General features: G+C 31.9%; 13 protein-coding genes across 13 annotated transcripts; 4 read left to right on the top strand and 9 right to left on the bottom strand. All coding sequences in view use genetic code 12, as the record gives it.

The window, feature by feature from the left end:
- Positions 1 to 35: 35 nt before the first annotated feature.
- On the bottom strand, positions 36 to 2,282 carry PGA18 (Pga18p; the record flags this gene model as incomplete). Its single annotated transcript, XM_064885021.1, has 1 exon — positions 36 to 2,282. The coding sequence occupies one exon, from the start codon at positions 2,280 to 2,282 to the stop codon at positions 36 to 38; it is 2,247 nt and encodes a 748-aa protein (XP_064737996.1).
- A 1,072-nt stretch (positions 2,283 to 3,354) lies between these two features.
- OXR1 (Oxr1p) lies at positions 3,355 to 4,458 on the bottom strand (the record flags this gene model as incomplete). Its single annotated transcript, XM_064880290.1, has 1 exon — positions 3,355 to 4,458. The coding sequence occupies one exon, from the start codon at positions 4,456 to 4,458 to the stop codon at positions 3,355 to 3,357; it is 1,104 nt and encodes a 367-aa protein (XP_064737995.1).
- A 550-nt stretch (positions 4,459 to 5,008) lies between these two features.
- DCG1 (Dcg1p) lies at positions 5,009 to 5,713 on the bottom strand (the record flags this gene model as incomplete). The annotated part of the gene is made up of 1 exon (XM_064880289.1): positions 5,009 to 5,713. One exon carries the CDS (start codon positions 5,711 to 5,713, stop codon positions 5,009 to 5,011), a length of 705 nt encoding a protein of 234 aa, XP_064737994.1.
- An 87-nt stretch (positions 5,714 to 5,800) lies between these two features.
- DDC1 (Ddc1p) lies at positions 5,801 to 7,425 on the top strand. Its single transcript, XM_064884550.1, has one exon. It carries the CDS (start codon positions 5,869 to 5,871, stop codon positions 7,396 to 7,398), a length of 1,530 nt encoding a protein of 509 aa, XP_064737993.1. The 5' UTR covers positions 5,801 to 5,868; the 3' UTR covers positions 7,399 to 7,425.
- On the bottom strand, positions 7,419 to 9,309 carry RJT21DRAFT_121294 (putative tyrosyl-DNA phosphodiesterase). Its single transcript, XM_064882049.1, has one exon. It carries the CDS (start codon positions 9,094 to 9,096, stop codon positions 7,453 to 7,455), a length of 1,644 nt encoding a protein of 547 aa, XP_064737992.1. The 5' UTR covers positions 9,097 to 9,309; the 3' UTR covers positions 7,419 to 7,452.
- On the top strand, positions 9,284 to 11,833 carry RJT21DRAFT_43617 (putative metalloendopeptidase). Its single transcript, XM_064884551.1, has one exon. The coding sequence runs from the start codon at positions 9,647 to 9,649 to the stop codon at positions 11,816 to 11,818; it is 2,172 nt and encodes a 723-aa protein (XP_064737991.1). The 5' UTR covers positions 9,284 to 9,646; the 3' UTR covers positions 11,819 to 11,833.
- RJT21DRAFT_43618 (uncharacterized protein) lies at positions 11,834 to 12,629 on the bottom strand. Its single transcript, XM_064884552.1, has one exon. It carries the CDS (start codon positions 12,518 to 12,520, stop codon positions 11,849 to 11,851), a length of 672 nt encoding a protein of 223 aa, XP_064737990.1. The 5' UTR covers positions 12,521 to 12,629; the 3' UTR covers positions 11,834 to 11,848.
- Positions 12,630 to 12,709: 80 nt separating this feature from the next.
- APL5 (Apl5p) lies at positions 12,710 to 16,016 on the top strand (the record flags this gene model as incomplete). The annotated part of the gene is made up of 3 exons (XM_064879851.1): positions 12,710 to 14,300; positions 14,475 to 14,752; positions 15,020 to 16,016. The coding sequence occupies 3 exons, from the start codon at positions 12,710 to 12,712 to the stop codon at positions 15,983 to 15,985; spliced, it is 2,835 nt and encodes a 944-aa protein (XP_064737989.1). The 3' UTR covers positions 15,986 to 16,016.
- Positions 15,999 to 17,165, bottom strand: SLC1 (1-acylglycerol-3-phosphate O-acyltransferase). The gene has a single exon (XM_064884549.1). It carries the CDS (start codon positions 16,884 to 16,886, stop codon positions 16,011 to 16,013), a length of 876 nt encoding a protein of 291 aa, XP_064737988.1. The 5' UTR covers positions 16,887 to 17,165; the 3' UTR covers positions 15,999 to 16,010.
- A 124-nt stretch (positions 17,166 to 17,289) lies between these two features.
- RJT21DRAFT_121289 (pyruvate transporter) lies at positions 17,290 to 17,843 on the bottom strand. Its single transcript, XM_064882047.1, has one exon. It carries the CDS (start codon positions 17,783 to 17,785, stop codon positions 17,444 to 17,446), a length of 342 nt encoding a protein of 113 aa, XP_064737987.1. The 5' UTR covers positions 17,786 to 17,843; the 3' UTR covers positions 17,290 to 17,443.
- A 364-nt stretch (positions 17,844 to 18,207) lies between these two features.
- Positions 18,208 to 18,774, bottom strand: RJT21DRAFT_114804 (uncharacterized protein; the record flags this gene model as incomplete). The annotated part of the gene is made up of 1 exon (XM_064880288.1): positions 18,208 to 18,774. One exon carries the CDS (start codon positions 18,772 to 18,774, stop codon positions 18,208 to 18,210), a length of 567 nt encoding a protein of 188 aa, XP_064737986.1.
- Positions 18,775 to 18,947: 173 nt separating this feature from the next.
- RJT21DRAFT_114803 (fungal specific transcription factor domain-containing protein) lies at positions 18,948 to 21,563 on the bottom strand (the record flags this gene model as incomplete). The annotated part of the gene is made up of 1 exon (XM_064880287.1): positions 18,948 to 21,563. The coding sequence occupies one exon, from the start codon at positions 21,561 to 21,563 to the stop codon at positions 18,948 to 18,950; it is 2,616 nt and encodes an 871-aa protein (XP_064737985.1).
- Positions 21,564 to 25,263: 3,700 nt separating this feature from the next.
- RJT21DRAFT_5466 (uncharacterized protein) lies at positions 25,264 to 26,358 on the top strand (the record flags this gene model as incomplete). Its single annotated transcript, XM_064885017.1, has 1 exon — positions 25,264 to 26,358. One exon carries the CDS (start codon positions 25,264 to 25,266, stop codon positions 26,356 to 26,358), a length of 1,095 nt encoding a protein of 364 aa, XP_064737984.1.
- Positions 26,359 to 26,381: the final 23 nt, after the last annotated feature.

Genomic DNA, 26,381 nt, shown 5'->3' with positions numbered 1-26,381 from the left:
AGAAAAGTACAAATGTTGGTATGAACGAAGTGAAACTAATAGAAATTGATAGAAAGTAAAATTGCGACAAAAGAAAGAATTCCAGTTGTAGGTATAGTCATTGAACCAGCAGAACCTTCAAAGGCAGGAACTCCTGAAGAAGTAGGAACATCTACTGGAGAGGTTGATGATGCAGGTGTGGATGAGACAGTGGTTGGAACTGGTGTAATGGTTACGTAAGATGTAACACTAGTGTGTGTAGTGATAACTTCTTCATCCTCTAATTCAGGTTTCTTAGGCTCTTCAACAAGGCCATTGAATACATATGTTGTAGTGGATGAGCTTTCGACCGGAGTATCAGTAGAAGTTCCAGCTGGAGTAGTTGCAGCTGGAGTAGTTTCAGCTGGAGTAGTTTCAGCTTGAGTAGTTTCAGCTGGAGTAGTTTCAGCTTGAGTAGTTTCAGCTGGAGTAGTTTCAGCTTGAGTAGTTTCAGCTGGAGCAGAAGAGCTTTCAACTGGAGCGGATTCAGCAGGAGTGGATTCAGCAGGAGTAGTACATGGAGTGGTTGTCTTATGGACAGGCTTTGTGTGGGTTAAAGGACAGTAAGTAGTGTAAGTGGTAATGACTTCATCTGTTGTTACGGTTACAACAGTCACACCAGTGGTTGCAGAGGTTGTTTTACAGCCATTGTCATCACATGATGTAATTGTCACTATGGTTGTAGAGCTGGCTGTCTCAGTAGTATAGGAAGTTATTTCAGCTGGAGTAGATTCAACTGGGGTGGATTCAGCTGGGGTGCTTTCTTCTGGAGTAGTTTCAGCTGGGGTGCTTTCTTCTGGAGTAGTTTCAGCTGGAGTAGTTTCAGCAGGAGTGGATTCCTCTGGAGTAGTTTCAGCAGGAGTGGATTCCTCTGGAGTAGTTTCAGCAGGAGTAGTTTCTTCTGGAGTAGTTTCAGCTGGAGTGGATTCAGCTGGGGTACTTTCTTCTGGAGTAGTTTCAGCAGGAGTGGATTCCTCTGGGGTAGTTTCAGCAGGAGTAGTTTCAGCAGGAGTAGTTTCAGCTGGAGTAGTTTCTTCTGGAGTAGTTTCAGCAGGAGTAGTTTCAGCAGGAGTGGATTCCTCTGGGGTAGTTTCAGCTGGAGTAGTTTCTTCTGGAGTAGTTTCAGCTGGAGTGGATTCAGCTGGGGTGCTTTCTTCTGGAGTAGTTTCAGCAGGAGTGGATTCCTCTGGGGTAGTTTCAGCAGGAGTAGTTTCAGCAGGAGTGGATTCCTCTGGAGTAGTTTCAGCAGGAGTAGTTTCTTCTGGAGTAGTTTCAGCTGGAGTGGATTCAGCTGGGGTACTTTCTTCTGGAGTAGTTTCAGCAGGAGTGGATTCCTCTGGGGTAGTTTCAGCAGGAGTAGTTTCAGCAGGAGTGGATTCCTCTGGGGTAGTTTCAGCAGGAGTAGTTTCAGCAGGAGTGGATTCCTCTGGAGTAGTTTCAGCAGGAGTAGTTTCAGCAGGAGTAGTTTCAGCAGGAGTAGTTTCAGCAGGAGTAGTTTCTTCTGGAGTAGTTTCAGCTGGAGTAGTTTCAGCTGGGGTGCTTTCCTCTGGAGTATTTGGTTTACCCGGAGTAGTTTCAGCAGGAGTAGTACATGGAGTGGTTGTCTTATGGACAGGCTTTGTGTGGGTTAAAGGACAGTAAGTAGTGTAAGTGGTAATGACTTTATCTGTTGTTTCGGTTACAACAGTCACACCAGTGGTTGCAGAAGTTTTAATACATCTGGCTTTGTTACATGATGTAATAGTTATCACAGTTGTAGAGCTAGCAGTCTCGGTGGTGTATGGAGTTTCAACTGAAGTGGTTGGTTTACCTGGTTTTCCTGGAGTAGTATGATGACATGGAGTAGTTGGTTTACCTGGGATGGTAGGGAAAGTATGCTTTCCAGGAGTAGTGTGGTCACAAGGAGTAGTTGGCTTACCTGGTTTTCCTGGAGTAGTTGGTTTGGCTGGAGTGGTGTGGTCACATGGAGTAGTTGGTTTACCTGGGTAAGTATGTTTACCTGGAGTAGTATGATCACATGGAGTGGTTGGTTTACCTGGGTAAGTATGTTTACCTGGAGTAGTATGCTCACATGGAGTAGTTGGTTTACCAGGAATAATAGGTAAAGTAAAGTTAGGTTTTTCTGGAGTAGTTACTTCATGAGTTGTTGGCTTATCAGGCACAATAGGCAATGTCAATGTAGGGATAGGAATAGTAGTTTCTTTGCATGGTAAAGCACCTGTAGATGCAACTAATATAGCAACAGCTAAAAGATTCAACTTCATATCCAAATTTGTTGGTTCTTATTACACTGGAGAAAATTAAAATAAATAGAGTTTAGTAAAGAAGTCGATTTAACGGTATTTATATAAACTTGCGTGTATGGAATATGGGATCAAATGAGACGAATTTGAGATTTCTAACGGGCATATGGACTGCCTCGATATTATTTTTTCCAAATCCAATCCAAATAAGAACGACAACAGTTATAACTTAGTGTAAATAGACCACTAAAAAATGCTTTAAATTGCATACTAAATCTAATTATAGACCTGATTCAAAAATTTGACGAAAGCAATGGGCTAAGAAATTCACAAAAAATATTTTTTTTGCAGCTCCAATTTGTTCCTGAATTTCGTATAATTCGCATTAAAGTTTTAGGCGACTCATTTATTTTTTTTATAGGCTAAACTTCCTCAAATTTTGACGGGCTGTTTGTATATTTATCATTAAGAAATATAAACGATATAATTGAGTTATTAAGTTCATTTTGACTGTCACATCTTGTTGAACCCTCTCCAAAGGTCTATATGTTTAGAACAAGTTTAGAATAATTCTAATTAAATTTTACTTGTGAATGTTTTGAAATCTGCACACATTCTTTCAGCCGCAACCCTGCGCCTTACATACATACCGCATCTAATAAAGCTTCACAATAGTAATATTAATGCTTTCTAATTCGATAAAGCAAGGCAAATCACATGACATAACATACAGTATAGCATTTTGCATTTCAATTGCTATATTTTTTTGAGGCAGACGGTAGAATTGAGCTACTTAATTTAGTGATTGACGAGTATAGTTTAATTTAGTCAATTATGATTAGTACTTTTCTGGGCAATTATATTCTATTATTAAATGAACCGATTCTTTTCACGATACGTGAAGTTGTGCAATTATACAGAAATGAACCAATTAACTAGCAATTATATAAGAAGTACATAGTCCTTAACGCAATAACTAACTCTAAATTACCCATTAACCTTTGGAATGTATAAACTCGTGTTTGTAAACAGTAGATTAACTGTTTATGTTTCTTATCGCGAATGATTTCTCTTCTAAGTTATTACTTTCTTTTCATACCAATGTACCAACACGCCAAATTTCCAAACCCATTATTTTGAATTTTCCAAATTTTTCATCAATTTGATCATTTAATATCTCATTACCAAAGGTTTCACATCTGTAACTTACCCCTTTATACAATGATTTGTCAATGAATAATCCATTTTCTCCGTTGGATGATCCGATTGATATGAATTGACTATTTGAAAATATTATATTATCATTAATCCCAGTATACATAAATGCTTTGAATCTTATTGCTTGTTTTCCTTCATGCTCGCGGTTGCCATGGGAAAGTACTCTAGGGTTGTAATTTTCACATTTCCAAAGGAAACATTCTCCATTACCATAATATCTTTTATGTTCCATAATCCTTAAGTTCTCATTTAAGTAACAACCAAATATAGAATTCTTTTCATCTTGAATGATTAGAACATAGCCTTGCGGCCTTTTAGCTTCAAATGAATTGTAAGATGATGAGGCTCTTCCAACAACCATACTTTTAACAATTGAATCTGCATAACCTCTATCTTGCTTCTTTTTTTGTAACTGTTGTAATTGAAATTCAGGATCACAATGGCGATATAACGTATTTAATGAAATCCCATCTTGTTCAAGGGAGTAAACCATTTCCCACTCATCAAATAATTGTAATCTAGCCGGTAATAAATTTCGGATATTACTAGCCAATTCATCATCCAACAACCTATGTTTTGTAGTCAGTTTATATCCTTTTAATGATAAAGGTGATAAAGGAGGTAAATAATTCGAGCCAACAGAACTTGATCGTGATGATCTAATAGATTTATCAGTTGGAGAAGGTGACTTTCTGCCTATTATACGATCGAAAAAGGTAGATCTTTTTCTTACTTGAGGGGGAATTTTATTACTTAACTTTTCTATGGAAGGATTTGAGTTTTGAGTTGGACTTGATGGTGAAAGGGAGGCCGGAGATGGAGGGTTTGAAATTGTTTCATGGTTGTGATTATGATGAGTTGACTTCTTAGATGGCATATCATTCGATTCCGAATCACTAAGATCTATTAAATTTTCAATTTCTCCATCATGCATATTATCTGAGTAAGGTTCGTAATCATTTGGTGATCGTCCGAACATATTGATATTTGACTAAAGCAAATCGGTTATGTGAATAATTATGAATTTTAATGCACAAAAATAGAATAATAATATTTAAGACTTGGCAAATTCGCTGATCATCTATATAACATGAGAACACAGATCTAGATCCAAGGTATTAAATGTCTATTTGGTAAGTAATTGATCGATGAGTCTTATCTAAGAATATGTTGATAATTTTAAGATGCCTGTGCTGGCCTAATAATTTTGCCTTTTTTTCTTTGTGCTACGTAAGCAAATACCGGGGGTTTTAAGTTTAGATCCAGATAGTTCTATTGGTTAAATTGGATGACATTCGACAAGTTTATAACATCTAAATAACTTCTATAGAGGACTATTTACAAGTTAAATAAATAAATGTGTAAAGCCAAGACACATGGTATATATATAGAAACAATGATTATGGAAGTCTGCGCTAGTTTTGCGGAGAAGAAAAAGTGTACTTTTCACGGAGCATCTACATAATACATAATACATATACAATACATAATACAATACACAATACATAATAACTTTAAACTTTTGAAAATTAGTTATTATGAAAGTGTAGTAAAGAAACTAACAATTGAACGCCTATCTTAACACTATCTATGAATTGTATAGCTGGGAATGCTTGAGATAATTTTTCATCTAAACCAGCCATGCCAGCACAGCCAAGCAATACACAATCTATGTGCGAATCTTTATATTCACCATTAATTATCAGATCTACTCTATCATAAATCTTTTTAAATTCTTGTGGATCACTTAGACTTAACACACTAACATCTAATGCTTTAGTTCTTTCAAACTTCTTGAATGGAAATTGTCCCGTTTCAATACCCACAAAATCAGTTATAGCATGATCAAGGATTGATTCCCATTCATTTACACTCGTTAATATAAACAGCTTTCTAAAACAAGCATTCAGAAGACTATATAACAATGTAGCTTGCATGATTCCTAATATCGGCTTCTTGGTAAGCTTTCCTAATGAGTAGATTAATGGATGATCTGAATAACAACATACTAAGAATCCATCATACTTTTCAATTAATTGGTGATCAATAATATCTGGTAAAACTGCTTTCTCTGATAAAATCGAAGTATCTTCATTTGTAATTTCCTTAGGTGCTGAATCAGGCGCCGTATAATAGTGAAATTTAGTTTCTGGAGGTTCTACTAAAATTTTCGTAAGATTATCTGTAACTTTCTTAGAACTGTTAGGATTAATTATAAGTATGTTGAATCCCATCTTCTTTATTGTAGATAATAAATAACAGTGATAAGAATGTTTTGCAAACGCGAATTTTAACACTAATAATTTTTCACCCTACTAATTGAAGATCAACTCAACTTATCGCCAAATAGGTATTTAACAATTAAACAATTAATGACTTGTTATTCAAAATGTCATTTGTAGGAGTTCTAGACTCCAGCATATATGCTATAGTATGGTCTAAATGTATAATGTCATTAACAGCTATGTCTGAACATATAAAATTTGTTATATCAGATCAATCATTATCAATATCAGCTGTGAATAGTGCAAAAACTTCATTTGGTGGGATTTCATTTGATAGAGAATTCTTTAATGAATATTCTGTTGATTTCGATGGAATAATGAGGGATGGTTATGAATCAGATGAAGAAGATGAAGATAATCGAGGGTTTTATTCATTTATTATCAGTTCCAAACATTTAGCTACATTATTCAGAAATATTGATGCTAAAGATTTAGATTATATCTGCTTTAAGATTTACTGGTCTAAGCTGGCTCCTGTTACCATGCAATTCAAATTTCTAATAGAAATTAAAATGAAAACATTAATAGTTAAAAAGTATCAAACGAATTATCAACCTGTTTATAGAACTCCAGTAACAATTTCTTCAATTTATAAGAAAGAATTACTTGATAATAACATTCAGATAGATCTGAAGGATCGAATAAAGCAAATGATGATTGCTCAAATTATTCCTAAACAATTTCTTGATATGGTTCCTGCTACAACAGAAGATTTTAAAATTGAAATTAAACCAGATAAAACTCTGTTTACAGCTTATACTAAGCAAGTATTAAAAGATAGAGATTATTTACGACAGCCAATGTCGGTTTCAATATCATTATCTCCAGAAGAATTTCCAAACAGTAATTTATCTGAAGTTTTTGAAAATGAGAATGATTACCAATTCTCTATAAATTTTAGATTAAGAGACTTTAGGAATTTTTTAACATTAATAACTTATGTAAGTACTTCGATTGATGCCAACATAACGACTGATGATTATGTTAATCTCGAAACAAATGATATTTTTGAAATAAGTTTTAAAAATCCTGGTGATCCTATAATATTTGAATTACAGAATATTCCAAATATATCAATCAGATTTATTCAAATTACAACAGAAGAGAATAATGGCGATCAACCTAATGCACAAGCAAAAGTAACTACTACCAATAACTCCTTAAAATTGCATTCACATGTTCTTCATAAATTAATAAATAATAGGGCTGTTAGTAGATCAGCTAGTGCTCCTTCACTGCAAAGAAACAATGATCTTATGTCGACGACTAACAAAATCATTTCACATACTTCTAAAGAGGTAAGAGGTAAACTAAATCATTCCAAATCATCAAAAACAAGTTCAGAGGTTTTTACAAATAATCAACAAGTGCGAAGCTTCAGTCCATCAATTTCAACTGAGTTTGATGTTGATGTTATTACTTACGGTGATGAAAGTCAAGGATTAGAACCTATAGCGAAGAAACAAAAGGTCTGCATTAAATCTCTGAAAAGGCCCGAAAAGAGAATGTTAATTAATCCCAATGCTGAAACAGACTACTCGGACTCTGAAGATGAGACTGAAAATCCTGGTCCAGATAACGTTTCCTTTGGTCCTACCCAACTTCAGCGTCCAAAATCAATCTTTGATCAATAAATACTATTTATTCCTATGTATATTAAATTCTATAAATCATTAATTTCATTAATCTTAATCTATGTTGTAGGTTTCCCCGAATTTGTCTTTGATATTTCCATGACTCATTCGATTAGCCCATGGTGTATCATCTTTCTCGTAACTAACAGGTGGAAGTTTAAAAGGTAGTCTGACGGGTTGTACGTCAGATGTTGCAACTGTGTCAATTCCATAACAAGGAACTAGCTTTTCATTTTGTTTTGGAATAATCATTACACTCAATTCATAACTTGATACTTCATATTTACTTGATACTCCCTTTGTTTCTTTCTTTTGAGAGCTTCCTCCCCAAGCTTGCTTTGACAAGTTATGACTGCCTACTAATAACCACTTGAGACTATTCCAATTATCACCATTATCACATATAAAGAACTTGCAATGAGGCATAACAAATTCCCGACCAGTGACTTGATCTTTACCTGAAGAATTCCATTTTCGGAGGTAAGGCTTTATATTTTGTTCATATTGATTTTTATGTACAAAAGATTGAGTATAATTAAAATGAATTGCTTGGCCGGCACCAAACCCAACATTATTAGTTGACATTTCTTTTACAGAAGGAAATATAAGATGTGGCATATAATAATGATCTTTCTGATGTTGTTTAGAAGATTTTGCTCCAGGCTGTAAGATCTTGAATTCTTGATTACCAGAAAATACCATTGGAGCTATAATATGAGTGAATATAGAACCAGTTTGACTCTTTTCCACAATTGATGGATATGATATTGAAGTCACTTGAGCCAAGAAGTTATACATTTTGGAAGCAGTTCTATTATCAATTAATAAATGGTTACGTTTCAAAACTTGATAAAATTTTCCATAACCATATATTTCATCATCCTTATTACTATTAAGAATATCATATACGCCAGGAGCTGAAGCGATTAATTCTACTTCAATTGACAGGAAATTAAATAATTTTAATCTTTCAACTAAAGAATTTATGTCGGGTTTATTATATTTCAATAGATAGTCAAGTAAATCTTTTCTGAATCTACTACCTTGAATAGTTGTGGTTTGTCCCTTCTGTAATCTTTCTGATCTCCAGATCATTTGAGTGAGACCACCAAAATCAAGTTTGGTGAAATTGCAAGTCATTATGACAATTTCACATGTATCATCTTCAAAGAAATTTATCATCATTTTTGTATGATGACTTCCAAATCTATTCGGTATATTAGCTATTATCTCATGATAGTTAAATTTAGAATTGATAAGATCAGATACTGGACCAGGTTCTAACAATTTTGAACCAGTAATGAAAGTTATTCGTCTTCTCTTTTTGGAAAACTCTGGATGTAAATACTTTAAAAAGAATAATAAGTCCACATTGAAATTAAATTGAAATGTTTCCAGTAGATCTTTTACCCCTACTAAATTATGGATCAGTATGGTATCTTTATTTACTTTCAGTTCCTCAGATTGATCATAGCTAGGATTATATAATAACTTAATAGGCGACTTTTTCAATTGCACCTTAATGATATCCTCCTGAGATTCTTCATCAGATGATATATCAATGATATCTGGAGCAGCTACATTACTACTTCGAGATTCTGCAGATGTCAGATTCAACTTTGGCCTCTTGGGCATATTTGCCCAATGAGAAGCAGCTGCCCTGAAGGCTTCGCTTCGTTTATTCGGTCCACCCGTCATTAACTTCCTGATCCCAATTCTTACCTTCACTTTGTACTATGTTAAGCTGTTAAAATGGTCGCACTAGATATTTAATTTGTTACTAATGAAAAGCGATACTCAGCAATTGAAAGCAAAAAAAAGTTCACATAGATTTTTGGAGCAATTGGTTACTATTACCATAGAGATATTACATAACTGGCTATATTTACTTAGTTTACATATCTAATCTGTGGGGGGTGCATCATTAAGATCTTCAAGTATACTTAAAAAATATGATACATATTGGACGTTCTTGTACAATAGAATTATTATCAGAATGTGTGATAATCCTCTACTCCAATATCACATTATTTTCGTTAGTTGAATCCTTCACTTATTGGAGATACTCTCACCTGTTGATGGTAAGTGTGATAAGTATTATTTCTGGAATGCTCATGTGTCCCGTTAAGGTAACGAAAATCGCACCCAATATGCGACATCTTTTGTCTCACAATTTTGCGACCTGGGGAAATTTTCAGAAAGGACAAGTGGAGTTTAATAGTACATATAGCAAACCAATTACCAGGCAATGACGATAACTTTGAACTATACAGATGGAGAGATTGTATCTTCTCCAACGGTTATAATTAATGGTAAAACTTCCACTGGTATAGATCACGGAATTATCTCATTTACTAATAATAGTAATAAAGTATTCCCTCCGCAATTTGCAGAAATAAGTACCCATGGGAACTTTAAAGCCATTGTTCATGTATCACCCGATGAAATTAATGAATTTAAGATTGAAGTGGCTTCCAATGGATATATTAATCCCTTAGGATTTGCAGAATATAAAGGAGATAATGCTCAAATTATAGATCATGGATCATTAAAATTAACATTTAAACCTTTAAATAATAAACCTGTTCATTTATGTTTAATAGTTGGTAAAGATTCTCCAGGAACTTTCGATATGCCTAAATACAAATTGAATAGAGGTGAAACAAATGATTTGGATTCAGCTATTAGAAGATTAAAAGTAGGTGGAAGATTAATGCAAGCATTTACTCAGGATGAATTTAGAAATGTAGGACTTAGTAATCGATCATTTCAATTTACTGAAGAAATTCAAGATTTTCAAGGTATTTATGGATATAATGTTTCATCTCCTACCCCACATCAAGAAATTAAAATTCATGTTTTAAGATCTCCAAAGACAGTAGCTGAACTTCGAGATCCTAATATTGCCCAACAAAATCCTCATGCTACAGATAATGGTGGATTATTCTCTCATGCTTTGGATTTAATTAAAAGTACTCCAGAATTATTTAATAAATTTAAACAAAATGGTACTGCTATTCAATGTGCTTGTATGTATCTTGATTCTACTTGGGATATTTCAAATAAATTAATATTGACTCATGCAGCACTTGGTGGTGGAATTGATGAGATTAAATTAGCAATTTTTGGATCTCATGGTTTACATTCATGGCCTATTAGTTTTCCTAGAGTTATTCCAAGTTTCTTGGATGCTACACATTTATCAATAAATGAAGTTGCTAATGATTGTAATCAATGTGGTACTAGTTGGGAATGTTTAAATATTACACTTGGAGCCTTTATGCATGAAATTGGACATCTTTTTGGAAGTCCTCATCAAGTAGATGGGGTCATGTTAAGAGATTATATGTGGCTTAATAGATCATTTATGACAAGAGAACTTGAATGTCTTAGAACCAATTCTCGTGGTGCACATGTAGATCCTGCTGGTCAATGGCCAAAAGTTTGTCATTGGAATTTATTAGATTTAATTCGTTATTTACATCATGATTCATTTGCTTTACCCATTGACTCTTTTGGGAAAGTATATGCAACTACACAAGCTCCTAATAATAGTTATGTTGATAATAAGAATCCTTCCCTGTATACACTTCCTGATGGTGGAGCAGTAATTAAATCAGATTCAGGAATTTTCTTAGTAGAATATATAACTGATGATTTAGCAAGAGCTTCACAAATTTTTTATCCTCAAACATATGGAGGACCAGGATTTCAACATGAAATAAGTATTGATTTTAATTCAAGTTATAATTTCGTCAAACAAAAGACACCTAATGCTAAGGATGATTTTTCTGTTAGAATCTTATCACTTGGAGGAGATTTATTCATAGATAATTTCAAAGCTCATTGTGATCTGGCAAAAGGTGATATAATTGAGAGTGATTTTGGATTAAATAGAGGCAAAATTAAAGGTTATAAAAGTGCCTTATTAGGTCGTAAAAATAATAGTAGTCAACGAGTGATTGGATTTGATATTAAAACTATTTACAAGATAAGAATATATCATGGAAATGCATTAGATGGTGTTAGATTTTATTTCAAACAACCTTCGAATCCTCAAGCACCTCCAAAAGTTCCACCTAGAAATTATTTAAGTGGTTTAAAGAATCTTGTTCTGAATAATTCTCTGAGTGGTGATGATAAAGTAGTTACATTAGGTAATGAAAGACCGCATTATTCTGATTTCACATTAAATCCTGGAGAAGAAATAAATAAATTTCATTTTAGAAATGGTGCGTGGATAGATGCAATACAATTTGAAACCAATACTGGTAGAATCTCACCAACTTATGGTAAAGTTGGTGGAGGTCACCTTTCGACATTAGAAGTTCCAAACAAACAATTCACCATTGTTGGAATGTATGGATTTGTTGGTAGTTGGATGGATGGTATTGGAATTGTTTATACTCATAACTTATAGAGAAAAGTAAAAGTTTGTATTTGTTTATTATTATTCATCAATTTGTCTTTCAATTATTTTACTCTTTGCTTGATTATATTCAATGGGATATTTCTTAATCACACCCTCTTGCGTAGACTTTGGCTTTATAAATGGGAATATTGAGCTTTGATCAGGTCCATTTTTCAATCTTACTAATCTTCTTTCTATATCTGTTAAATCATTTCTCATTTGTTTAACTCTACTAATCTTAGATTTACTGTCAATAGAAAAATTGTATTCATAAAGATTTTGAATGGTTTTAAATTTGGCAGCAAGTTGGGCATGTTTCTCCATTATGATTTGATTCTGATTATTTAATTTCCCACTCAATTGAGCTTGTAATGCTAATGATTTATCTAATTGAACTGAATCAAGTGCATGAGCTAATGAGTTAGTTAAGTATGTAGCATGTTCCGATAAACTTCTTGTAAATGCTAAGTGAGGGGCATTAGCAGAGTCTTCTTCATCATCTTCACTTTGTATATAATCATCGTCACTGTCTGATACAGAATGGTCGTTAAGGTTTACATTATTGTTATTGTTACTAGTATTGACTTGTTCACTTACTGATATAGGTGGTACAGGCTCTAACTCTTCATTGTTTAATTGTTCAACATCAGATTTAACATACTCTACACGCAGACTATCTATTTGCTCTTCCCTAGAGCCACTATGTGACATGTGCAGACATTGAACAATTAATGGGGTAAGTCCGTTATAAGTAAAGTTTGGAAATTTGTCTGGTTTTGTGGAGGCTAACACAAATGGATCGCGAATGCGATTGAATTTTATGAGCGAATCATCAATTGTGATCAAATAGTAAAGTACACTACAGTAGAATTAATTAGTAGAGAGGCCCTTACAATAATAATGGCTTCGTTCCAGTTGCAGAACTCTGAAGTTCTTGCGCGATTGAAACCATTTGGGATTCTGTTTGAGAAATCATTAAATGATTTAATCAAAGGAATTCGAAGTCATTCGAAAGAATCAGCCGAAAGTTTACTGGAATTCTTAGATTTAGCAATTCAAGAATGTAAGACTGAATTAACTACTACGGATTTGGAAACTAAGGCCATGGCAGTATTGAAATTGGCATATTTAGAGATGTACGGTTTCGATATGTCATGGTGTAATTTCCAAATCTTAGAAGTTATGTCATCTTCAAGATTTCAACAAAAGAGAATTGGATATTTAGCAGCTATTCAATCATTTAAGAATGAACAAGATTTATTAATCTTAGCTACAAATCAATTTAAGAAAGATTTAAATTCTCATAATCATGTTGAAATTGGTTTAGCACTTAGTGGTATTGCAACTATAGTTACTCCAAATTTATCTAAAGATATTAATGATGATGTATTAATGAAATTAAGTCATTCAAAACCTTATATAAGAAAGAAAGCTATATTAGCTATGTATAAAATCTTTTTACAATTTCCTGATAGTTTAAGATTAAATTTTAATCGAATTATTGCAATGTTAGATGATCTGGATGTATCAGTAGTTAGTGCAACATTAAATGTTATTTGTGAATTATCAAAGAAAAATCCTAATATCTTTATAAATTATTTACCTAAATTCTTTTCAATATTAGAAGAAACAAAGAATAATTGGTTAATTATAAGAATTTTAAAATTATTTCAAAGTTTATCTAAAGTTGAACCAAGAATGAAAAAGAAGATTTTACCAACTATAATTGATTTAATGTTAAGAACTCAAGCTTCATCATTAATATATGAATGTATTAATTGTATTGTTAATGGACAAATGCTTAATATTGATTCTTCAAAGGATAAAGAAACTGCTAAACTTTGTATTAAACAAATTATGGAATTTTTTAAAACTAAAGATTCTAATTTAAAATTTGTGGGATTAATTGCCCTTATTAATGTATTAAAGATATTTCCAGTATTTATACATAAAGTTGATGGAGTATCTGAAGTTATTATGGATTGTATTACTGATCCTGATTTAATTATTAAACGTAAAGCACTTGAAATTTGTCACTTTTTAGTTAAGGAAGATAATATTGTTGAAGTAGTTAAAACTTTATTGGTTCAATTAATTCCTTCAGAAAATTCAACTGTTCCTGAATCTTTAAAACAAGAAATAATGCAAAAGATTATATTTATAGCGACTCAAGATAATTATTCAAATATTCCTAATTTTAAATGGTATATTGCTGTATTAAAAGATATTATAAATTTAACTTTATTACCATTACCTTCAACTAATACTACAGCAATTTCTCAAGTTACTGCTAGTATAATTGCTGCTGAAGTTGGGAAAGAATTTAAAAATTTAGCTACTAAAGTTCCTTCAATTAGATCAGATATACTTAATAGAGTTATTGTTGATGCTGTTAAGAATCCTCGAATCTTAGATGTTTGTCCAACATTATTAAAGGATTTTTATTGGATTTTAGGTGAATATATTGATGAATTAAAAACTGATGATGAAAGTGATGATGAATTAGAAACAGAACAAATTGATAATAATAGTATAATTGGATTAGGACTTAAAGTTCAAATATTTAATGCACTTATCAATCGTAGAATTGATAAATTATTACATTTATCTCGAGATTTAAACTTTCCAATTTCTTCCAAGTTAGTCAATTTAAATAATTATGAAGTAATCACAGTATTAATTCAAGCTTTGGTAAAATTATTTAGTAGCATAGTTTCAGATTATAATGATTATTATTCAAAGAATGGTACATTCTCTGAAGATAAGTATAATCAAGTGGCATATTATTTATATAAATTAATTCAATTTCTTAATAATTGGGAGAATCATATTCATTTTGAAGTTCAAGAAAGAGCATTGTCATGGTTAGAGTTTCTTAAACTCTCACTTGAGGCAATGATAGATGGTGATAATGCTGTTATCTTGAAATTAGAGACAGAAGAAGTTGAATTTTATAAGAATTTCCTGAAGAATAGTGAATCAGGTACTAATGATATCGATGAAGATGAAGATGAAGAGGAAGAGGAAGAGGAAGTATCTGATTCAGATTCAGAAGAATCTGATGATGAAGTTGATGTACCAAATAATGACTATGCTAGTTTAGAGTCGGATAAATCACCTATAATCAATCTTGATGATGATGAAATAGAACAAAATCCATTTGCCACAGTGAATGATGATGAACCTGGATCAATAAGTTCTGATAATAAGGATAAATCATTACCAATGTTACTTACACATATTTTACCATCATTCTTTAAATCATATCAATTAAATCCCGTATCCAAAAACTCTCAAAGAAAGATTGGTATTCCTGAAGATTTAGATCTTGATACTCCAATTAATCCTATTGATTATCAATTGGAAGATTTTATTTCAACTGATGTTCATAGTGAAGAATATAATTTATATTTAGAAGATGATTTAGATGAAGTAACAATTCCATTAGGTAATTTATCAAATTCAAGTGAAGATAGTGTACGTAAGAGACAAGAAAGATTAGAAAGATTAAAGGATGATCCATATTATCTTACATCAAGTAATGGTGATAGGTCCAATAAATCAAGGGCTAAAAAACCTTTACTTATGGATGAAAGTAAAGATTCTAGTATAGAGAATTTTAGTGAACGAGCTACAATAAACTCCAATGTCCCACCATCACCACCAAAGAAGAAGAAATCAACAAAAACAAAAACAAAAACAAAATCTAAAAGGGATAAAGTTATTATCTTAGCTGAAGAAACTATTGAAGGTGGAGATGATGACAATGATGAAGATATGACGGTATCTAAAAGTAAGAAATCAAAGAGAAATATTTTAAAGATTGATTCATCAAATCTTGACAATTTTGATCTTAATTCAGTAGCTACTCCTGATGATTCTTCTTTATCAAATAATAAAGGTTATGAATATGATATAGATTTAGAAGAATTAAGAAAGCAATTAGCCGAAAGTGCCATTAAGAAAACTGAGAAGGAAGAAAAGAAAAAGAAAAAGAAGAAGGAGAAGGAGAAGGAGAAGAAAACTGTTCCCACTAAAACAAGTTCATGTAATCATACTGATTTGAAATTGGAACATGATTCAGATTTAATTGGTCCTTCAAATGATAATAGTATAGTTACGGTTGTAAAATCTAAGAAATCTAAAAAGAAATCAAAAGCAGCAATTATAGAGTAAATATTTATTAAATAATTTAATATATTTAATCACTTGCTACTAAAGGTGTTACTTCGGAGATTATCTCCACATCATCAATTAATTCAGCAGTTTCTGAATCATCAGTTTCTAATACAGGTTGATCTTCATTTGGTTTTTCACCTCTAACTTTTGAGTAACCAATACGTTTGTAAACTTCTAACATATCATCTCTTACTTTATTACAAAGATTACCAACATCTTCCTTTGTTACTAAAGAATCAGTTGAAACAGGTGGTAAAACTTCAATTGTAATTTCTCCTGTATTAAAAATCTTACGTTTTGAACTAAAAATATTGGAAGTATTACTAACAACTATTGGAACAATTGGAATTCCTGCTTGTTTAGCAAGATGAAATGCTCCTTTCTTAAATGGTAAGAATTCTAATTTTTCAGTTCTTGATCTTGTTCCTTCTGGAAATATAAATAAAGCTCGATTATCTTTCTTTAATGATACTAAAGCAGTATCTAAAACTTTCTTAGCTTTATCACCTTTACTTCTATCTAAAAAGAATGTACCAGAAAGTAACATAAACCATCCTAAGAATGGTACAAATTTTAATGATCTTTTTGCTGTAACAGAATATCCTGGTTGAAATATTTTACCTAATACATAAATATCTAATGAAGATTGATGATTAGATATATAAATAGCAGGACTTGAATGTAAATATTTTTCATTAATAACTTTTATATTAAGACCTAATACCCATGAAAATAAATGAAAGAAAGCTTTGGCCACGGTGTATTGAGAATATTGTTGTTTATTAATTATCTTTAAGATAATTGAAGCTATTACACCATATAAAGCACAACCACAAATTAATGACCCAAATACAATGGTCTTAAAATAATATTTTAATGTAGATAAAAATTTACCCATTGTTAATTAATTACTATAAGTAAAGTAAGTCAATATAGCAAGTTTTAATTATACCCACCAAAAATTTTTAAACTTCCTCGCACCCCAAAAAAAACTTTGGGGTAGTATCAACACATTTTTAGTTAGAGTAGAGAGGTAATGGCTACAAATAAACTGGACAATTAACAGTAATGAACAGTAATGAATAACAATTGAGTTGGTGAAGATCCGTCAATTATACATGAGTCAATGATATATACTATTGGTTACTAAAATGCTGAAAAGAAATGGACAAATCATTAGAGATTCCATATTCTATATCTGAGTATGGTCTATTTACGTAATGTAAATATATGTGGTAATTGTACAACCATGAGGACTGAATGACTAGTATAATAATATTGTTTCAATTTGTTCTTGAAGTATAATAATAATAATAATAATAATAATAATATTAGTAATATTAATAAGAATAATAAATAAATAAAAATAATGAACTGTACTGTACTGTAAATGTTGAGGCAACTCTATCATTATCTTCTATATCATACTAAGGGTTCGTTTCGTCATTGATTCTCTTAATTGGTAGCTTTTTCTTCTGTCTTTCCAGTTACATAATGATGATTTACCCATCTAGCACCTTGACCAAGTTGTGCAAGTTCATTAACAAAATGACAACCAAATAATAAATAATTCTTTGGTGTCACAGCCAATGAATATCTCATAAACACCAATGAATATAAAATTAAAGAACCAGTCATTGGACCACTAATTAAATCGGCATCTTTATTTAAATCTAATACCGCAGCTACAGGAATACCAAAATTTGATACTGGACCCCAAAAATGAGTTGAACATACATATCTCAAGCTTTGCTTGGAAAATAAAAACTCTTTAAATCCTTTAAAACCTGCTGACATTATTAATTATCTTAATGAATATATTATATATGAAAATCTAACACTTTTGAGGTTAATTGGCACTAGATAAGTCTTATATCTCATTTTTCTTTGAAATCAAAAGGAATAGACGGTTTGTTGAACTCCGCCAGTCACGTGCAGGAAAATCCGGAAAAAAATTAGTTTCTCCTCTAAGATCCGCTATTTCTGTACCGAGAAAATAGCATTTATTTTGCAATCTATTGCGGCTTACCCCACAGGTAAATGGAGAAAAGTAACCTTATATGATTATAGGGTTTTTCTCCACTGCGTTTATAGTTTAACATATACGAATAAAAAAAACTTTAATAAAAAAAGTTCAGTAAATTTAATATCAATTTTACTTATAATGTTACAGTTATGTTATCTATATATACAATTATACTTTTGATTTGATGTTTTGTTTATTGAGTCTGATCATTTTGCTTACGTTGAACTGATTCTTCCACTTTGCTTTGATTAGAGGCAGATTGTTGAAATGTCTCTAACCCTGTAGAGTAATTCATACTTTGAGGTACTTGATATTCTGATTGATTAAAAAATATTCTTCCTTGATTAGATTGAGTGTTTGCTCCTTGTTGGTATTCCTGAGGAGCCCTCTGCGTATCACTCTCATGTTGAATTTGTGTCTGTGGTTGAGAAATATCTTGTTGCTGAATGAGTACTTGTTGCTGCTGTTGCTGTAGTTGCTGTGGTTGTTGCTGTAATTGAAACTGCTGTTGACTGACCGATGTCCAATTCAGAACGTATTGATTCGTCGTTTGATTCGTAATTTCAGGTATATTGAAAATAGGGTTCGTTTGAGATCCAGAAACATCATGTATTGGAATATTAGAGTTTTGGTTCATTCTTTTTCTCATGGTCTCTTCATCTACAAGGGAGCCTGAAGGAATGGAACTTGAGGAACCTGTATTTGTAGGGCCCGTTGAAGATGATGAGCCTACTTTAAATACACTTGAAGAATTATTCATGTCATCATCACTTGGAGAACTAAGATAAAATGGAAGGTTTTCGGGATTAGTTAACCAGAATGGATCATTAAATTGAAATCCATAAAGATATTCAAGATCTGGATTATCAAACTGGTTGTTTAAATCTATTGAATTAGAAGAGTTGTGAGGAATAGGAGCCCCTACTGTGATGCCTAAATGTGAACCATAATTCCCTGAAAACAGTGTCCCCATATCTTCTTGGTGTCTTCTTGACTTCTGTTCTTTTGATTTCTTTCCTCTGTCTCTTGTAGCTTTCTTTCGCCCTGCTTTCTATATATGGCTTTAATATAGATTAGGACTTTATTTATTAAGTATAAAATATTTGGGGGCCACATCTTTGAATCATTTTTGAAAGTTGTTTCGATAATGGTATCAAATCGAAGTAAGGAATTTAGTTTTTCTTCTATCCTTTTCAACAACCTGTTGTTCAAAACTGATGACAGAATGTTTATAATAAAATCTTTGAATTTATAATGCAAAAAAGTAAATATCACAATAATAATTTGATAGATAAACAGGTTTAAAAAAGGAAAATACCCTCTAAATATTCTTCCAAATTTCACCAAGTTGTTTAAATCTTTTTCCATATCCTTAGTTTTAACATTATCTTTCTGCTTCCACGAATTGTCATTCAAGCGCAATCTCTTTTCTCCAAATATCTTAAGATGATTCTGAATAAATGTTATTAGCAAATTTAAGCTCTTACATATGGAATCCACTAAACATTTAAGGATTTTTTCATATTGTTTTGTATTTTCAAACCGATTCATAAAAGGTTCAAATAATTTTGCTCTATTAATATGCAAGGTAGTCAAATCCATTAAAAGGTTAACTTCGTCATATTCCTTTTGCAAATTGGTTATAGCGTCAAAACTTAAAGAACTTCTTTTGTTTTTTATAACTTTTCTTGCCATTTCCAATTGCTTTATTTCTTGATTGAATGTTTCGTCTAGTTTTAATAAATCTTCTACAGAAATTTCAGTCATAAAGCTTTCGATCAACATCAAAGTTGACAATCGCAAACATTCACTCAATCCTATCTTTAATAAAATATGTGTCTTATCTTTATGAATATATAATTCCTTCAAACTATTAGATAATCTCTTTATAGATAAAGGTTCTGCATGATTGACTTGGATAGATATTGGATTCGGTCTTCCTAAAATTGAACATACTTGACTTGTCAAATTCTTAAGTGCAAACCAAACTTTAAATCTTGTGATATCTTCTTCTTCATCATTGGAGTCGTTTCCACTAGAATCTTCCTTTGACTCTTTTTCACTGCTTTCTGTCAGTTCAGTGCTGCTGCCTCGAGGTAAGCCAATAGATGATGATGAGGAATTACCAGTCCTAACTTTGCCCATCACATGTAAGCCAATCGAGTATGCAATTGAGCAAGTATGAAACATAGTTGACCAACTCTCTTCATATCTCTGTTCAAGAAAATGAAATTCGGTACATAGTATATATGCTTGTATAGTAAGTAAAGATTCATTAATCAAATTTCTTTTCAATTTCTCAAAATTATGGAATAATACATTATTGGTTAAGTAGCTACGGAATTTCTTAAACAAATGAATTGAAGAAAAAGGTAAGACTTCTAATTCGACAAAATCCCTTGGAGTCAATCTTTGGATCACTAATAACAAAATCATATATAAAACTAATAAATCATCATCATGTTCCCATTCTTTGTCTTTAATATCTTGATAACTATCAAGAAAATCAATCACTCGCTTCTTAGAAATGAATGAAGCATAATAATTATTGAGTTCAAAAAATAAACCAACCAAACTCTTAATTATTGAATAATTCAGTTTTTGTAAATCTTGAAGAGTCTCAGAATCTGAACTTAATTCAGGATCATCGTGCTTGATGAAATTGAGTACTAACATTGGCAAGGACTTCTTGGATAAACTTCTTTCTACCAAATTTGTATTTTCTTTCAATGATGCTTGGGAAGAATTATCATTTTGTCTCTCCCACTCCAATGACTTTGAATCTGATGATGATGAAGTATTTTCCGCCATATATATATCTGGATTTGTAATATTTGCATTATCCAATTTTTGTCTCTTTGAAGACGTCTGTCTTACTCTGACATTAGGAGAGTAAGAATGTTTGGTTGGAGTTTCTAAGGATCCGTCTTTTTGAATAAGCAGACCTGACATTTGGTCGTTTCTATCTTTCATGGAGTCCATGATGAATGGAGATTGGGAACTATAATACTTTTCACCTACATCGGGAGCCGACATTGAAATGGGATTTTCTGACAACGAGGTGGGAACTAATGGAGTAGTTGATAGGGGAATTGGTTCATTTTGGCCCGAAGAAAATCGAGTCAATTGTTGATTAAGTTTAATGTTATCCTGCAATAATTGTAAATTTTCACTTTTCAAAAACTCCAACTCATTTCTTAAAGCAAGAAAAGAGTTTTGTACTTCATTAGCATTATCTAGGGCTTCGTCGTCTCTGTTAGAAAATTGGCCGGATGTTTGATTATCATATTTTAATGAAACAGAAACCGAGGATTCCGACAGCATTGGATGAGGAGGGGCTAGAGTGGAAAATATTATGGGTTGAGGATCAATCAATGATTGAGAGGATGATGAGGAGGAAATCTGTTCTTTTATTCTAATATTCCGGAAAGTTGAGGGAAATTCACATGGAATATTACGTTTGATGCATTGATTGCAAGTCTTCTTTTTATTACATTTAATTTTTTTTCGACGGCATGAAATACACGAAATTGGCAGTATTTCCGACATGTTTGTTGACCCTATGCATATGTATATATAGGTTGTTTGACTTAGGGCAGAATTATGGCCTATTAAAATTTTTCAAATTTCGGAGTATTGCTAAGTACTCGTACTTTATTGAGTAGAAAAATATTTTGTGCAACTAGTTTTTTAGCAGCCAACAGAAAAAATAAAAAAAGCAAGTTAAACCGAGAATACAAGGTACCTAACCAATAACCACCCAAAATATCCTTAACCTCTAAACCAATAGTGTGATGTTTTAGGAAGAGAATGTTCAAAGATAGTTTTCGGTTGAATTTATACAGAACTTAATTTGTAAGCTAGAAGCAAATTCAACGAATGATTTTTGACCAATTGTTGTAATTGGTAATTCCCTATTTCGAATCTATATATTGATCAATTTTATATAGATATTTTTGATTAAAACCAATCCTGAAATGTAGAAAAGCTGGAAACCAAACAATATAGATTAATAAACTCAAACTAAACAATTATAACTTACTTTCTATTTAATTCTAATAAGTAAGGAACAACAAATAAATTCTCAAGCTGAAGTGTCTTAGTATGATAAATTGTTTTGAAAAATTCGAAACGCCAAACAAGGAATTGAATTCTTGACTATTAGGAAGATAAACAGATATACTTAGTTAATTATGATGATGATTCTTGTATTCTTTAGTTAAATTATTGTTATTGTGATTAACTCAGTTTAATCAGTGATATGAATTATTATGAAGATTTACCACAATCTGAAACCGAAGATCTTCTGTCTTATGTACACTTCTTCTTTTTAGTTACTAATTGAAAGATGATTCAAAAGGAAGTCACGATATTAAATGTAAATTTAACTGTAGTATTTAAGCTATCAAGCCTAGTAAGTGATTGTCTTCGTGAGAGCCTTTACAATTTAAATGAATGTAAAAAAGGGATATATGAAAACAAACGATTTGTAATGCCTTGTTAAATACGCTTTTAGTGCGCAATGCCTAAGTTAATATACTGTAAACTTCGAAGACGATTTTGTTCAAGGGTTAATGAATTCTTAAAGGTATTGATGATAATACCTTCTTAACTTGGTAGAACAGATAGTAGCGTCTGTAAACTCCTCTAACCAAGTAAATTTTGAAATGACAAAAATGTGTTTATCAAATGAATTAAAAAATAATGAGTGAATCAAATCGTAACTTAATTTTTGTCAGATTGATAACCATAAAACATGTTTTTCATTTTTTTAAAATGACCACTTGTTGGCAGTGGCTAATAGTAAACGGAAGTCCGAAGTTATGATACCCAGCACCTATTGTTTTGTTTATCTAACGATATGCAACAATATTAGGTGAAATGATATAGTAAATTTTGCTAAGGAATAAAAGACTATATCTTCTCAATTACCTGTTTTTTAAACAGGACAAATATTTAGGTTTAAGTATTCAATTTCCAGCCAAAGCAACTGATTAAGTCAATTTAGTTTCTTAATTATTTTTTCTCTTCATGCAAAAAGAAATAATTCGGACAGTATATGAATTACAAGACTTGTAATGTATAGGACAATGTAGCTACCTGCATTTTGACCGATTCTTTGCTACATAACAGCCAACTCAAAATAACCTAACATCCTGATTTTATTTTCAATTATTAATTTATTGTTTCTCGAAGAATAGCAAATGGGAGCATCTATCATGCAAGTCGAAAATCCTGATGATATTTTTTGAGAAGATTCTTAGATAATTTGCTTATCCTAGTCATGCATCGGGAACCGGCCCAAAACAGCCTATATTTTCATGGAATTTTTTAGCGATGATGAGCAATAGTGATGCTGTAGTGTCCTTTTGAATTAATTAATTATAAAAATAATAATTATATTATATGTTAATTATATAATTGTTAGTTGCGGGTAGTGGAATTAGAATAAAATTTGGTTACACAAAGATTCATCATTTTTAAGCTTGATCTCAGTTATTTTCATTTTGGGGGTCGGAAAAAGCATTAAAAATAATCAGAAATTTCAAAAGTACCGTGGCAGGCTTTCACATAGATGAGTGCTTATTCGCAACTTAAACGAGGGCGGTGTTATTGATTATGGATCAAGCATTCGGTTTTATGCAATTCGCCGATTTTAGAAAAAAGGAAGTTGCATCTTCAAACTAATTATGAACTAGGAAAGGAATTCCGTGCAGGCTTTAAAAAAAGCAAAACGGCTAAATTTGCGGTAATTTTGCAAGCCGTGTTTCTTTGTTAGTGAACTCATATTTTCTTGTAATGGTGGATTACCGAACGGAACTATTCCATAAGTATTGTTAGTTCTAAGCGATGCCTACACTGTAACAATTAAGTACTCATCTAATAAGTCAAATTTAAAATGTTTGGCATCACTAATAATTACTAAGAAATCGGTAATCAAAATTCTTTTCGCCTTTTGGGTAATTTTGTGCTAGTAAAATAATATTTTTTGACTGAGTTTCAGCGCATTACTTTGAATGTGTTTGAACAATGTTGTTGAAGAGAAACTGTGTCAGCATTGGGGAATCCCGAACGAAAGTTTTTGTAAAGATGAACAAAATAATTTAATTAAACAATAATTAAGCGTACATTCTAACAACTTTAATTGATTACTTTGTTTTCGATTAAAATATTAATCAGAAATCTGCTTGGTTTTTTCTGCAATGTTAAATTGATTGGTACCCCCAAATCTTTAGTTCGGAATAATATTTTAACATCCTGGATTTATGATTCAATAAAAAGTAGTGCAAAACCTTGTCCCAGAATTCAACAATGAAGTATCAGGGAACATGATCGCTGATCATCTTTCAGATAATATTTGATTCTCATTTTGTTAAGGTACCAACTCTTTTAACTGTGTTGATTGTATCTAAATCACCACTTAATTTGTTGTCTTAATCACCTTTTTTTTTACCAACATAAAAATCATTTATTATTATATTGGCTCTTGAGGCAAAAGGTTAGTTGATGTAGGCTAATAACGGTTGGATGGTATTTTCATAGTTCTTACATTCGTAGAGTGGTTGGTGTATCTATATCTGGTGATGGCAAATTGACATCGATATGGATTCCATTGTAACTGTGGTATGATTGTTTTTACATTTATTTGCCACTTCAGTATTTTGTTTGGTGATGGGGTAACGATGTTAAATTATTTTTGAATATGTTTGAAATTGAGTGATCTCGTAAGCTTAATAAGTATGGAGTTCACATTAAGCACTAACCTTACGTATATTTGCGGTTACTACCTATTTGTTAACTGAGAGGAAAAGGAGACAAGATCAGAAACAGTAAGCATACTTATGGTTTATTGAAGTTGGCGGATATGGTCCAGAACCGAATATAAGACAACTACAATCGAGGAGGGACAAGGTTTTTTTCAGAGTTGCCCAAAAAGGAAAGTAAGCTGCAAATTGGCAATTTTCTTATTACGTTATTGAAAATAGACGGCCACTTTAGTAGGCTCCACAGATATTCTAATAAACTTCTGTGTAAGTAATAGATATTAATTATTGTTAAACTTATTCATATTATGGGCCGTGAAGTTGATATAAAATACTTTAAAATTTTGATTGCAAACGAGGAGGAGTTTTTGACATTGAAAACTGCATACAAATACATATACATATTGGTACATGAAGTACTCGTATTGACTTTTTGAAAACTACGTTCTGGTCTCTTCTTTGTTTTATTCCTGAAATTGATCAAAATGAATGAGCAAGAAATGAATTTAGATACCTTTTTGAACATAACGGATGCAGTTGATATTTTAGCTAGACACTTCCAAAGCAGTACAAAAGTAGATTTCTTTCAAATTCAAAGAGAAGGTATCGAAGCTTATGAAAAGAGGAAAGTCCAATTAAATAAATTTCTTTCATTTGTGAATGATACTGAAGTGAAAGCATATCTATCTACGTATGATGTATCCCCTGACTTACAAGAATCACCCGATAGAAATAAATTAATATTTTCTCTTTTCCAAATAAGTAATTTTCATCAATTAGACTCCATTTCAATTCCCAGTGAACTCCCCTTCCGCCTGATATTTTCTAAAATTAAGGAGGATATTGCCAAAAGGGTGCGCCAGAATAATATTGACGAAATGAGAAGGACTTTTGAAGGTTATTTCAGTATTAATATGTTCCTCAGGGTGGACCTTCTTAGTTTTAACTTCTTGAAAGGAGAAGATTTTCATAATTATGCTTCGAGTGACTATGATCTAAAATATCTTATTGGGAACTTTTTTCCAAGCTCAACTGCCTTGAATTATGAGATACCTGACAATTCTTCGTATGTTGTAAGTAAAGAACACATCAGAAACTTTCCTTTGGGTCCCACTAATGATAATCATCATCCAATACTAGTACTGCAAGTACTAAACCTCATTTGCTATCTTTTGAATGAAAATTTCAAAGTCCAATTAAAAACAAAGCTGGAAATAAAGAATAATGAAATAAATAGATCCCCTGACTTTGTTTTAAATTTTGACGGACACAGCAAACAAATTCCAATGGAATTTACCAATTTCAGTTTCGATGAGTATGTTGGTTTGAATGGTGATAAAACAAATAATGATGAGAGTGGTATTCATATGAATGAAATGTTTACTCAGGTGCTCCGACATTGCTTTGCATCCAATTTCCCTATTGGAATATTAGCTAACTATACTCATTTTCTTGGAATTGACTTTACTAGCTCGGTAGTGCTGCAAACATTTTATAAATTAAATGAAGGTAAAACTCTAAGAAGTCTTTCTTGTACTATGCTAAATCTCAGAAGTGCTCTACATATTCTCATTCTTTAAAATTAACTTGGAGAGTTCTGTAA

Source organism: Scheffersomyces amazonensis (assembly GCF_036850825.1).
Source record: "Scheffersomyces amazonensis strain UFMG-HMD-26.3 chromosome Unknown RJT21scaffold_4, whole genome shotgun sequence".
NCBI lineage: Eukaryota > Fungi > Ascomycota > Pichiomycetes > Serinales > Debaryomycetaceae > Scheffersomyces > Scheffersomyces amazonensis.
Note: the sequence above shows the minus strand (reverse complement) of the source record. Positions and strands in the feature narration are given on the sequence as shown.